The 14,884-nt window shown below is 31.2% G+C and overlaps 1 protein-coding gene across 3 annotated transcripts in view; it reads right to left on the bottom strand.

Moving 5' to 3' along the window:
• Nucleotides 1-14,884, bottom strand: part of Stam (signal transducing adaptor molecule) — a 65,912-nt gene that overhangs the window by 33,687 nt on the left and 17,341 nt on the right. Inside the window, exon 2 of one of the 3 annotated variants that reach the window (XM_027928634.2) lies at nt 12,577-12,661. In XM_027928634.2, coding sequence (XP_027784435.1) covers nt 12,577-12,661 — 85 coding nt within the window. Of the gene's footprint in view, nt 1-4,718; nt 4,738-5,684; nt 5,706-12,576; nt 12,662-14,884 lie in introns of those variants that run through there. The other 2 variants (XM_071599860.1, XM_071599861.1) reach the window with 2 other exon arrangements.

Genomic DNA, 14,884 nt, shown 5'->3' on the forward strand with positions numbered 1-14,884 from the left:
GGTGCTATACGTAGTTAAGAGTTTTAGACAACTGCAGAAGGATTCATTTAGGTCTGTTGTAGAAAATGCAATGTATGAAAAATTCCATGAAGCTGGGCAAAAGTGACTGAGTGCACTATGCCAAAGATTTCCTGAAGCTCACATAGTTTTCAGAGCTTACATCAAAGTGGAGAATCCTTGTTGAATATCCAGGGCAATCACTGCCTCCAGAGGGTTTAGTCCCTAGCAGTGGAGTTGAACTATTCCTAAATTCCCTATACCACAACTTAAAAATAAGTCACAGAAGGATTTAACAACTTATAAAAGAAAAAGAGTCCAACATTCTTTTTAACTGAATTGCAACAAACCTAGTGCTCAATGACATAAAATTCAAACTACAAACATTTTGTAAAAAACACTAGATAAGATGTGAAGCAGAAAATTATGACACAATAACTAGGAGAAAATTCAGTTAATTGAAAATGGAGAAAAAACAGAGATGATGGGATTACAGCTATTAAAGACTTTATATAAGCTATTGTAAGTATACTGAAGGATTAAAAAAAATAAATAAATGTAAAGAAAATGGTATCTAAAAAGAACCAGATAAAAGTCTATAGATGAAAAATATAATAATGAAAAATTAATCGAACAGAATGAATCAGATATGCAAACATCCTGAAAGCATTTGAACTGAATTACCGTGGGAAAGAATAACAAAGAAACAGTAAAAAGGAGGCACCACTAAAATTATTTTTAGGAAAAATGAAAAGAAAACAAATCCATAAAAAAATTCAATTTGATACATAAAATTTTTATCAAATTCGTACAAATTTATCTTTGATACATAAAAGACAAATTGAAATCAAAACAGAATAAATAAAAATAAAAGGAGGCAGATTAAGATTTTTAATCCAACAATACAATAAACTATTTCAGTAGTCTTCAGAACAAGGAATACTCTCAGGGATAATAAAGAGGGAGATTATATAATGATTTCACCATGAAGGCATTACAATTCTAAATGTGCACATAATTATGTACAAAAGAATTTCAAATTATACAAAGAAAACATTGATGAAGCTGAAAGAGACAAATCTATTGCAAATTTCAATATACCCTTCTCAATAATCTGAAAACACTAGACAAAGACACACCCACACACAGATTTGGAATACCTGAACAACACTATCATATAACTTGACCTTTCCGACATTATAAAACAATACAACCATACAAAGCATAATAAACATTTTTAAATGCATGGAAAATTCACCAAAGTAGAGTACATTCTGAGCTACAAAATAAATATTAAGCAATTTAAAAGAGCTAAAATCATACAAAGAACATTCTTTGATGACTACAACAGAATTAACTAAAAATTGATAACAAAATGGCAAAAAAAATCCCAAATATTTGTAAATCAACACATCCCTCAATAATATTTATGTCAAATGAAATCACAAAACCATAATTTCACTTAAGGACATAAAAACGAAGTCACATTATCAAGCACTTTGTACAAGAATGTTAATAGAGAACCTTTTCATAAGAGCCCAAACTGGATACAATCTAAACATCCAGTCAAGCAATAAACAAAAAGTAACATTCATGCAATGTAATTCTTCTTAGCAATATGTAGAACTACTGATACATAAAAACATGAATTTATCTTAGAAATGCCATATTAACTACACAGTTTCATCTTAAGAAATTCTAAAAAAGGAAAATGTAATCTATAATAACAATGTTTACCCTTAGTTGCCTAGAGTAAAAGGAACTTTTGAGAGTAATTAAAATTCTGTCTGTCTGGATTATGGTAGTAATTATATAAGTGTTTTCTATTTGCAAAAACTTACCAAACTATCATACTGTACACTTACAAGGGATACATTTTATTATAGAAAAATTATACCTCAGTAAAACAACTTGTTCTTTAAATGGCAGAAGAATGTAGCAAACATGCACTTCATGGGTATGCTGAATGATTATTAAAATTAACAATTATGCAAAGTAACCACACCTGAAAAACATCTGTTTAAGTTCTTCATATAAACAGCTTGGCAGGGTGACATATACACCTGTGTAGAATGTACCTTCTCTGAGCAAGAATCATAGTCAATGCAGCAAAATATTTACACTTTAAGACAAGAAGTAACTGAAATTGTGGGCAGCATACACAAACTCACTAAGTGAAGTGGCAGTCGTAAGTTTTTAGAAAAACAAATTAAAGGGTTTCAAAAAAAAATACAGTTAAATTCAATGTTTAACATGCACATAATGCAGTTCAATTCTACAATCAGTGATCAAGGAAAAGTAAAACTAATTTTGCACTGATGTACTTTTCTCTTCAAGAATAATGAAATTTATAATCTCTCTTAATGGCCCAGAGTAAATTTCCAACATCACTACTTTCTTTATAAATGCCTACTCACAAGCATATTGTTGTTATGAGAGATCTACAGCTTAACATTAAACTTTACCAATTTTTAAATTAACATTCACCAATTACATTACTTGAAAAGGTAATTTCATTAAAATATCGAAGGAAGTCGAGAATATTTAGTGTTACTGTTGGAAAAAGAAGTCAAAATTTGCCAGGCACATTGGTGCATGCCTGCAATTTCAGCAACTGCAGAAGCTGAGGCAGGAGGACCTCAAGTTTGAAGCTAGTTGCAATAATTTAGCAAGACCCTTTATCAAAATATAAAAGACTGGGAGTATAGCTCAGTGGTAAAGAACTCTGGGTTCAACCCTCATTACAAAAAAAAAAAAAAATCAAGATTTATGACACTTTATGCTTTTTAAAACTTTTGACAAGCCCTATATTTCAAATATGTCCCATTTTGACACTCATTTGAAAAGTACTTCAGTATCATAAAAAACATAAACTGTGACCAGAGGTTTTATATTCCTAAGAAAATTATTACCACTGAAAAGAAAAATTTCAAGACGAAAAATTAAAATGAAAAAAATAAAAATAAAAAATTTGAAAATGTTTACATTCTAATTCCTGCATCTATTACAAAATCCATCAAAATTTTTTAGATCAATTTTTTAAATGAAAATATCACCTTTTCGTTATCTCCCTCGGGGCCTAATGAAAGAATAGTACATTTTCCTGAAAGTATTCTAAGTGTAAGAAGAAAATACTAAAAATAAATTAGTAATCATAGTATAAAGTACTATTAATGGATATGTTATCATTGTTAACCTCCAATTGTCTATTAAATAGGACTGAAAAAGTACAAAGACACTCGCAGTATGATTCTATATAGAAACACTAATTGGTATTCAGAAAAGTTCTTTGTAGCATAAGACTCTAGGGCATGTTGCATTCCTGGTCCCTACCTAATCAGCAGCAACCTCCTTTCATGCAACACCCCAAAACATCCTTAATCAAGCAATACCACCCTAACTGAGAACCACTGCTAGACAGAAGTAACACTGTTGATAAACTAGAAAAAAAAAAAAAAAAGATTTGGAATCTGACAGCGACCTCACCCGTTAAAAAGGTAAAGGGGGCAAAAAAAGAAAAAAATGGTGTGCAGAGATGTGTTAAAAAGGTAAAGGGGGCAAAAAAAAGAAAAAAATGGTGTGCAGAGAGGGCATCCTCCTAGTATTTCCTTATCAGTGTGTTAATATAATATTTCTAGAATTGTGACAGGACTTTAGAAATACTCAATGATGTTACTTCTAGAAAACACAAATGTCTCATTCTTTATCATTACTTTTGTAACTGTAGCTTTCAAAATTAGTTAAGTGATTTAAATTTTACATTTTTATCTTACATGCTACAAAAAATGGCTTACTATGGCTTACCATTTAAGAACACACTAATATCTATATGGAGGTTGTATGTACACACATAACTTTCATAGGTCTTATTATGCCTGTACATAGGAGACACACAGTAACTAAAAGAGATGGAAACTCAAAGCTTTGCTGAATGAACCAAACACATTTAGAAATAAATAGATAATATAAACCATCCTTGACTACTGAATAGAGCCTAATTTAGAGGATGTTTTTAAAAGTGTAAAGGCATTAAACAAACTATATGAAAGTTATAATATAAAAATCAGAACAAAATGAATAATAATTCTTAAGCACATACTGAAATGCCAATCTGATTTATAGCACACATTTCATAAAACAATCTACACATAAAACACATGAAAAACATAAAATACATGAAAAAGGGGTGAATAAATATAAATATATATCAAATTATTTTAAACATAAATATAAAATTATTTTATATACAGTATAAATATCAAATTATTGTCAACTGTAAGTTTATAAAATAAAAATTTCTTATGAGATAAACAATTGAATATGAAATTATAAATAAGTGTATACTATATTGTTACTTAAATATTTAAATACAAGTTCATGAAGTCCCAAAGGCTTCATTAGAAAAGGAGGTAAATTAAAACTTCTACTTATTGAACTAAATATGGTGGATTAATGAAAGGGTAGTAACAGTTACCATATACTTATATTCAATATAATGATATTTTGAATTTCCCAGACAATACAACACTAAGGTTCATACATTTCAGCCAAGCAAAATACAATGTCATGTGCATAGGAGAGAGAGAAACCAGTAAAAATTTGAATATAAGATTTGTATGTATTCATTAATGATTTTAACAAATAACAAATAGACACATAAGGATACAGAATAGTAAAGTGGGAAAAAACATAAAACTGAAAGTAAAGAAACCTAATTTTACCTCTGCTTAACAGCAACAAGTCCTATTAAAATCTCAGTGCTTTGGTTTTCTCATATGTAAAATAATCTCTACAATCACTAGGATTCTATAGATCTCATTCTACAAAATAAATAGTGTTTTTAAAAGTAAAATAAAAAGGAAAAATCATTGTCTAGACAAGTAAAGATAGAAATATCAGATTCCATTCCCTACGTGGCTCCTTCTACTACCCCATTCTCTGCTGAATCATCATTTCAATTGTGGGGGCGGGGGCCATACACACAGTACAACATTCTCTTCCAGATATGCAGATGTAATTACATAACTTAAAGAAAATCCTATACATGCATGATTGTGTCAAAATGAACCCCACTATTATTTATAACTATAATGCACTAATAAAAACATTGGAAAACTTAAAATAAGAATAAAAAAGCAAATTCCCATCAAGCAACCAGTGAAAGAAAACCTTGCTTAAATAGCAGCAAAAAAGACAAAATATCTCATAAAAAATGTAGAGGACTTAGAAAAAATTTAAAATGTTAAAATAGAACACAAACAAAAGTATATGTTATTTCCTCAGGAAGATTCAACATCAAAGACATACAAATGTTAATTTAAAACTAAGCCAATATAAAAAGAAAGTCAAGTCAATTTTAAGGTTTATCTAACACAGTAGGGAGGGACAAGAATACCTGGAAAACCTCTAGACATAAAAAAAAAAAAAAGATTAGTCCTACAGAATGTTAAAACATATTATAAAGCTTTAATAATGAAAACCATAGGTAACAGCACATGAATGATCACATACATTCCATTTCTCATTTGGAATGGAATAAGAAAGTCCAAAAACAGACCCAAATACATACATGAATATAACATATGAAGGTAATATTTCAAATCAGAAGGAAATAAGATAGAACTATAAGTAAATGATGTTGGGATATCTGGTTAGATAAAAGGAAGAGAATAAAGTTGGACCCATACCTCATATTGCCTAGAAGAATAAATCCCAAATAGATTATAGACTTCAATGTAAAAAATGAACCATGCAGCAACTCTGGAGACAGACTTGTGGCTTCTGACAAAGCTAAACACAATTTTATAGTTAGATAGAACCTGTAATCTGCAATCATAAATTTTAGGTATTTATCCAGTTGGGCTGAAAACCTGTATCACCACAAAAATCTGAACATAAATGATACAATCGTCAAAAATTGGATGCAACCAAGATGCCCTGCAGGTTAGTAGACAAACTGTAGTACATATAGATATACACAACGAAATATTATTCAGCAATAAAAAAGAAACTATTAAACCACAAAAAGGCAAGGAAAAACCTTAAGTGCATGTTACTAAGTGAATGAAGCCAGTGTGAAAGGATATATATTCTATTATCCTGATATAATCCAACTCTGCACACTTAGGATTCAGATTCAGCTACTCTGTATCTTAAATTCTTAGGGGAAAAAAAAAACAAGTTTCCTCTATCTGGCAGCATTTACATATATGCTATTGTTTCTGCCTAGGATACACTGCTTTCAGCTCTTAAGACTTCTGAACTTTATAATCATAGCACAAATATTATTAATTTAATAATTATTAGCCCTCACATTGGCCCTTCCCTGAAAAATCTAGTAGGTCTCTCCTTTTGCTCTCCATTATAGCATGTCGCTTACCCTTCTCAACTACTTACCTATTTATTCCTATCTTCTACCAAGATAGTATTGGCATTGTTGATAGCAAAGGTTATGCCTGGTTTATTCACCACTATATTCTGTATTCAAAAAGTGTTTGTCAAAAAAAAGAAAAAGAAAGAAAAACCAGTTGATGGAAAGAAATGAAACCAATTGAAGAAATTCCATTTGTTTAAAAAAAAAAAAGAAGAATGAAAAATGGAAATCAAGATCATGCTTTACAAATTCTTTAATTTTACTTTTGTTGGGACCCTTCCCATCGTTTAAATGACATTAAAGAGTTCCAAATATGAAATAGGTTTTGCATTTTAAAATGGGAAAACCTAAAATACTCTACAATGGCTGTGATGATTAAACGTGTACAGGGCCACTTAAACAGTACATGGCAAGTAATAAATGGTCAATAAATGTCAGACATTACTCATTACTCTTAAAAGAGCATTTAGAAGACCTTTGAAAAGTAAGGCCTCATAGATCAAGAATATGATCATATGGCATCCTTAATCCACATGAAATTCCAGAAGAAATGTGTGATTAAAATCTGAAGTCATGCTAGGTTTTTTCCTCTTCAACTCTTGTTGGCAGGCAAGAATAATATCTGGATATTTGTCGACCAAAATGATGCCAATTTATAAATTAAAATGTCACCTAGTGGCCCTTTTTCTTATGTGTTTTTTGTATAAGAAATTTTCTGTGAAATATCCTTCCATTGTTTAAGCTTTTGTTTTGGTCATCTTTATTTAGTTTGCATGAAGTTGAAAATTAAGGCATTTTTAAAAAATTTTACTTCATGCCCATTTTATGGCAGGGCTTGGGGGGAAGATAAAAATTCAATTTGAACATATACTTGTAAATTCTAATGCAAAATTATACAATTTTTCTTGTAAACAATACCAATTTTAATTAGGGAGCATTTTCTTTTAGCCTGTATTTCAGTCTGGAAGAAAAGGTAATGAGTAAAACAAATTGCATTGTTAAAAGGATTATAGTGCTTCATTGTCTGAAGTTAGCACCTCTTGGACTGAATCGTCTGTCTAGACTACATGTATTACAAGTCTGTATGGCAAGTTTGCAGCAAGATCATGTGTATATCATCCCATTGTAAATCAACTTCAAAAAATATGGGAACACAGTTATTTTTACACAGGTCTTTTTGTTTTTTGTGTGTGTGCTGTCGCTTGTCGACAACAGCTTTTTGTTTTCCTCAATGAGGAGTGTTGCTCATTTGTGAGCCTTCATTAACTCAAAGTGAAATGGTTAAAAATATTTATCCTGTTAGAATAGTCTGCATCTTTTTAACAACTCATTAAAAAAACAAAACAGAAAAAAAAGAATATGATCATAGCCTAAAAAAGAATTTTTAAATCTGTTTCTCTACCTCATGTCGCCCTTGCAACTCTAAGATGATTAGAGATTATGTTTTCCTTACAAAATCAGAAAATATTCTATTACCGTCCAGCTGAAGGTCAGAGACAGTTATAGTTCAATCCTGGACAAAACAATACAGAGTTAAAATTTTTTTTTAACAAATTTCTCCCCAAAGACTTGCATTTATATGTTTCACAAAATATCAGTAATAACTTTGATTTTATCCTTCTAATTCTGTGTGAATAAATCAAAGATTTACTACAAAACATATCCATTAGGCAAATAAAGAAGAGTTACACTATATTTTCCACCTTTTGTCAACTATATCTTTGGCTAAAACTAAGTAAAAACAGTTAACATATACTTTTTATTAGTAGAACTTAATAAAGAGTTCAATTACACAACTTTAATCTCAACTTATTATTATTATGGATAATCAATACCTACCCCCACACATCTATTTTTGCATATGAAATCATACACCAATCAAAAGTAACAGAAAAATAAAGCTATTTATTAAGTGAAGACTTGTTAAAGAAAACTGCTACTATGATTCTGAAGGTTCTCTTGATTCTAAACAAACAGAGACTGTTCAATTCATCATATGACCTAATTGGCATTCTTCGTTACTTACTCATACACTGGAACTGCACACTAAAAATCATGTGAATATCCTAAGGAGTCTGAAAATTTTTTCAGAATGTTTTTTAAAAGTTTTCAGTTCAGCACAATCAAATATTTCAAGCTTTAAAAGAAAAAAACTATAACTTATATGAAGCAAATAAGGTTTACATCTACTCAGTTTGAGACTGACATAATGACAAAAATTATTAAATAATTTGTATTTAGTAATTTTTATTTAATAATTATTGAAGTATGTAAAAAACCCTGTAAGGCACTAACCGAAACTGATGTTAAACTAAAAAATGATTTCTAAATTTGTCCAATACTTATAGACATTAAAAGAAATACATTTCTAATATTGACAGGATATATTAAGAAATTAAGTAATAAATGTGTATGCTTATTTTATATGAATGAAGGAAAATGTATGCACATTAGGAAAAAACCTACATTAAGAAATAAAAGAAGTTATCTATAGGGAATGGGAAACAGGAACAGAAATTAGATTTATTAATTTTCATTTTTTTAATTGTTTTAATTTTTGAGCCATATGAATATATACTTATTTTTAAAAGAATACATCATACAGGCATGGTGGTGCATACCCATAATCCCAGCAATTCAGGAAGCTAAGGCAGGAAGATCATCAAGTTCAAAGCCACCCTCTGCAACTGAGCAAAATGCTATCTGAAACACAACAAAACATGGGAGTGGAGAAAGTGTAGCTCAATTGTAAAGTACTTGCTTTGCACATACAAGGCCCTGGGTTCAGTCCCCAGCACAAGCACCACAAAAAAAGGAGGGGAGTGGGGATACATACTTTAAATGAAATTTCAAATAATGGCTGTTGTCTCCCTCTTTATACCTGAGAATATTTTCTATATTACCAAAATTCAAAAGCAGCTTCAAAAGAGGGCTACGAGTGAGATTAGGGAGCAAAAAACAGGGGAAAAAGCTTAAAATAATATGAAGTACTTCATTTTATTTAGTCTTTAAATTATTCTACTATATATTACTCATTACAAATTATTTATTAAAAAGAGAAAATATTCAAAGAGAAATGCTTTCCCTTACGTCCCTTTATCATCCCTGAAGTGGTCTTCTTAAACATATCTCTGTATTTTATAAAACTTCAAGGTAATATTAAAGGGCAACAATAATCTTTTTTAAATCCAGATTGTTGTTTAACACATAATCACCTTATAAACCGCATTTCAATCCACAACTTCCCTCTACTTCAAACTACCTTAAACTGAATGTATTAGGAAAATGCAATTTCCTGTCCTGGTCTTCTCTAAAGCACAAGAAGCATCTAGAATATCTCACTTACAACTTATAGTACTGTTTAATATTCTTATGCTACCATCAGCAACCCGCATCTAAACATATCTATACAAATTCCTAAATAAGTCAGATCTCCATTAAGTCTTCCATCAACACTAATTACAAGATGATTTAAAAATGGTAAAAAAAAAAGACTGGGGTCGGGGGAAGTTATTATTTAGTGGACATAATTATAGTTTCACTTTAAGATGAAGTAGTTCTGGAAATGGATAATAGTAACAGCGCACAACAGCGTGAATGTACTTAATGCCACTGAACTGTTCACTTTAGAAGACTAAAAAGGTAAGTTATTATATGTGTTTGCTTTAATATATACCACAAAAGGAAAATTGAAAACAAGTAACATATTAAGAATACAAGTATCCCACAGTACAGTGCTAAAAAGATTCTTTAAAATTTTGTATTATTAAACTCTTATGGGAATTTATAAGCCAATTCTGTAATGTTTATTATATATTAGGCATGTAGGCAACAGTGTCTAGGGCTCACAATAATTTTAGAAGCACACAAAAATGTTTTAAATTATTCTAAAATAAGAACAAAAAAACCCTTCGCATCAAAAAAAACATGCTTTAATATATAACATACATATATTTTTCTTTATAACAAAGCATTCATGCTTTTTTTTTTTTTAAGGGAGCCTCTGAAAGCAAAAATGCCTACAATCCAGGAAAGTCATAGTGTAGCTCTTATGTTTTCCATTTCCTAATATGAGAATATCCAGGTACAATAAGAAGACAGAAAGATAATTGGATATGTATGCAAAACAGTAACCTTAAAGAAAAACTGTATGCATGAACAATTTGGGCCAGACTTTTTTTTAAAAAACCTCAGTAATTTAAAATGGTATCTCAATTATTTCTTTTCAAACAACTCTTTTTTGACAAGAACTACAAAGAGATATCCTATTTATATAAACAAATAAATAAATGTTTGGAAATTAACTTAATGAGGATTTAAAAGAACTAGACACCAGTAACTTTTTTGTGTGTGCGTGTGTGTGGTACTTGGGATTGAACTCAGGGATGCTCACCACTGAGCCACATTCCCAGCCCTATTTTGTATTTTATTTAGAGACAGGGTCTCACTGAGTTGCATAGGACCTCGCTTTTGCTGAGGCTGGCTTTGAACTCGTGATGCTCCTGCCTCAGCCTCCTGAGCCACTGGATTACAGGTGTGCACCACTGTGCCAGGCTAGGCATCAATAACTCTTAAAAGAAAAATAAATAAGTGGGAGGAGAAAAAGAATAGAAGAAAGAAGGGAATAAAGAACAAAAAACAAATAGACTATCCCTCATTATGTAACTTACTAAAGTTGAAACTATTTCCTGAGTAAATTCATGTATTTAGTATAACCTCAATTAAAATCCCCAAATGGTATAACTCAAATATTAAAAAAAATATTGTGAGGGCTGCAGCTATAGCTCAGTGGTAGTGCTTACCTCACACGTGTGAGACACTGGGTTCATTCCTCAGCACCACATATAAATAAATAAATAAATAGATAAATAAATAAAGAGATTGTATCCATCTACAACTAAAAAAATTATTTAAAAAAAAATATTGTGAGGGGAAAAAAACAGGCAGACTAAAAATAAACTTGAAAAAATTAAAAAATGAAGACTATCCAAATTTGTTGATACTGGATAAAAACAAAATGCAAAGACAAAGAATATTTTTTTTTTACATTTACAAATCCCAAAATCTCAAATATGTGAGAAAACAAAAATATGGAAAAGAATATCTAATGAACACTTGTTTGTATAATAATGCTAACATGAAGAAAAACAAATTGACATTTATTATACATCACACAGAATTTCATATAGGTTACAAATTAATTAATTTGTTCATTCATTTATTTTTGATACCAGGGATTGAACCCATGGGCACACTTCCACTACTGCCACATCCCCAGCCCTTTTTTTATCTTTTAATTTTTTTTTTTTTTTTTGGTTGTAGATGAACACAATATCTTTATTTATTTATTTTTATGTGGTGCTGAGGATCAAACCCAGTGCCTCTACCATTGAGATACAGCCCCAGCCCCCCAGCACTTTTTCTTTTGAGACAAAGTTTAAATTTTTCCGGGCAGGCCTTGAACTTGTGATCCTCCTGCTTTAACCTCCCAAGTCACTGGGATTATAGGCATGCACCCTGAAGTCCACTTATGAATTAATTTTTTACTTAAAAATGGAATATTTCTGGTAAAAAAAAAGGGAGTTTGTCTTTTGATTTAAAATAACTGACCAAAATATTATACACACACCCCCCAAAAAACTTACAGAATGAAAAATACCAAAGTAACGATAAAATGAAAACAAACAGAATGAAAAGAGAAGAGGGACTCTGCAACTGGAATATTTTTATTAGATAAACTTTTATCTCTAAAACATACAGAGATATTGGCCCATACCCAGGCCTCAACAGTCAAAGTGGAGCAAAATATGATTTTAATCAAAAGCAGAAAGAGTTATACACATTTAACTACAGGCCAAGCACTATTAGAAACACTTTATATATTAATTAATCTCACAAATGAACAACAATCCCCCCAAGAAGAAGATACTACTTTCAATTCTATGTGGTAAACTACAAAAGGTAGGCCAGAAGGTCAAATTATTTATCCAATGTGACATAACTAAGTAGTTCCAACCAAAATTTGAACCCAATTTTTTACCACTCTTGTCAGTCTAACTGGTTAAACCTTAATGGGATGAGACTTCAAATATTTCTAGTAAAAACATTCTCTTTTTAAACTAACTTTTAATATTTTACCTCTTGATCCTTTTCTTCATGTTTATAAAAAAGAATGAATAAAACTCTTTGAAATGTTGAACACTTACCCAGTACGAGACTGGCCAACCTTATCACAAATATCCAAGATGAGGCCCCAGTCCTCAGCAGTATTCATCTCACTGGTTGCTTTCTCTGCAGATTGCAAAAGGAATTACAGAAACATTATTTTAAATGTCTTTAAAAATCATAATTATATTCAAATCATCAAATTATGGTATAATCAAGCATCAATAAAAAACCCAAATAGTTGCCAGCAGTCTGGTTAGTAAGATTTTTATGTCCACCTTTAAAAGAGGAAGGAGCACATTTACTAACACAAATTTTCCCCATTCACATTTCATTTGCTTTTCACTTAAAATAAAATATAGGACATTATTTTTCTTTATAAAAGCAAGTTATATACAGGTCTATCCCCATCTGCAAATAGAAGGACTAAAGTAAGAAACATTATTTTCATTATCAAAAAAATCTTAGCTTTACTTGTCAATGAAGGGACACGGATTAGGTACAGATCTCTATCAAAACGTTTCATGTAATTTATTTGGCTAGTTTTATTGATTTGTTTTTGAGAATGTGGAGGAGGGAACTAAAGGACAGAAAAAAATCAAACTGCAAATATTTTTCCTAAACACTTGACATACTAAAAACATCAACAGAGGTATGGTATAATGAACACAATAATCTAATTTAGCTTATTTCCTTAATTATGAAAAGATTTTTAAAAAGACAAACACACAAGCACATGGAAAACATGAGATGTAATTAATAGCAACTATATCCCAAAAGCTTTATAACAACACATATATATGATAACCTATATAGAGGACCCAAAGGGGAGAATCATATATTATAAGAATCACATAATCATATATTATTATAACTAGCCTCTATATACCACTGAATTCTCAGCAGCTGGAAAATGGTTAGCAGAAAGAATAGTAATGAAAGTGAAGAAAGAGGTCTTAAAATTAGGAAAAATTAATAAGAGCTCTTTGAAATGTAGTAGTTCACTACTTCATCTTCCTTATACAAGGCCACTAGCAACTACCTCTCCCCAAATATAGAAAAAAAAAAAAAAAAGTGAAGGTGTGTTTGCCAGAAGTCAAGCAAAGCTTTTCTGAACTAGTGGACACCATGCATAGTAAAGACATGGACACATAAAATAATGGAAGTACTTCTGGTTTCCAATCCGGCACGTAGGAGCTTGGAAGCCATCACTCCTTCCCAACCAGTAAAACATTGAACAAATTAAAAAATAACAACTCTTCTTAGATCTTTCTGGGAAGAAGCTTACAGAGCAAACCACTGACTCCCAAAATTAGAGAGACAAGCAGATGCAGAGAATCACAACTTAGCACAAGCAGAATTAATCTCCACAGGAATCAAAGCCAGGTTGGAAAATCTAAATGTAAACCGACAAATTGCTGAAGGTTCACAGGACAAGAGTGAGTATTAAATTCAGCAGAACCAAATCATAAGGGAATCCCCACATCTTTGTAAGAAATAAAGTGGATTTCACTGTGAATATATGAGAAAAATTTCCCTGTGCTAGTGGCAAGAAAGGGAAGAGAAGGAACCATTTTGAAACACACCAGAGCACTCTGCTCTTCTTAACAAGGACTGCCTTAAAGACAAACTATTTTACTAGGGCCTAACTAAACAAAGTTTTACCAGAGATTAAGGTAAGAGTGATTCCCAGCTCTAGTCCCCTCTACCTTTCTAACTGAGGAAAGAGAAATACCCCCACTATGTGGGGGAAATACTGAAAAGCATTTGTAAAGTTCACAGTTCAGAGGCACAGGCTCAATAAAAGACATACCTAATCATAGGACTAGAGTACACTTATGCTCCCATCATGTCTTACTACCACACTATTAAGGCCTATTTAAGAGCCACCTAAAGGTCTGAAGTGAGTTTCTATTTTCCATACATCAAAAATTTACATATTGCCTGATGTGGTGGCGCACACCTGTACTCCCAGAGGCTCAGGAGGCTGAGGCAGGAGGATCACAAGTTCAAAGCCAGCCTCAGCAACTTAGCAAGGCACTAAGCAACTCAGTGAAATCCTGTCTCTAAATAAAATACAAAAAAATAAGGCCGAGGATGTGGCTTAGTGGTTAAGTGCCCCTGAGTTCAATCCTCGGCACCTCAACTCAAAAAAAAAAAAAAAAAAAAAATTACATATCAAACTAAAAGGCAAAAACAGTTTGTAAAGAGAGCATAGAAAACCATATTAATATATGGCAGGGATGTTAGAATTATCAGACTAAGAATTTTTGACACCATAATTAATATGCTAAGGGCTCTGATGAAAAAAAGCAGACAGCATGCAAAAATAAATGCAAGCAGAGAGAC

This window comes from Marmota flaviventris, chromosome 12, assembly GCF_047511675.1.
Source record: "Marmota flaviventris isolate mMarFla1 chromosome 12, mMarFla1.hap1, whole genome shotgun sequence".
In the NCBI taxonomy this organism is placed as follows: Eukaryota; Metazoa; Chordata; class Mammalia; order Rodentia; family Sciuridae; genus Marmota; species Marmota flaviventris.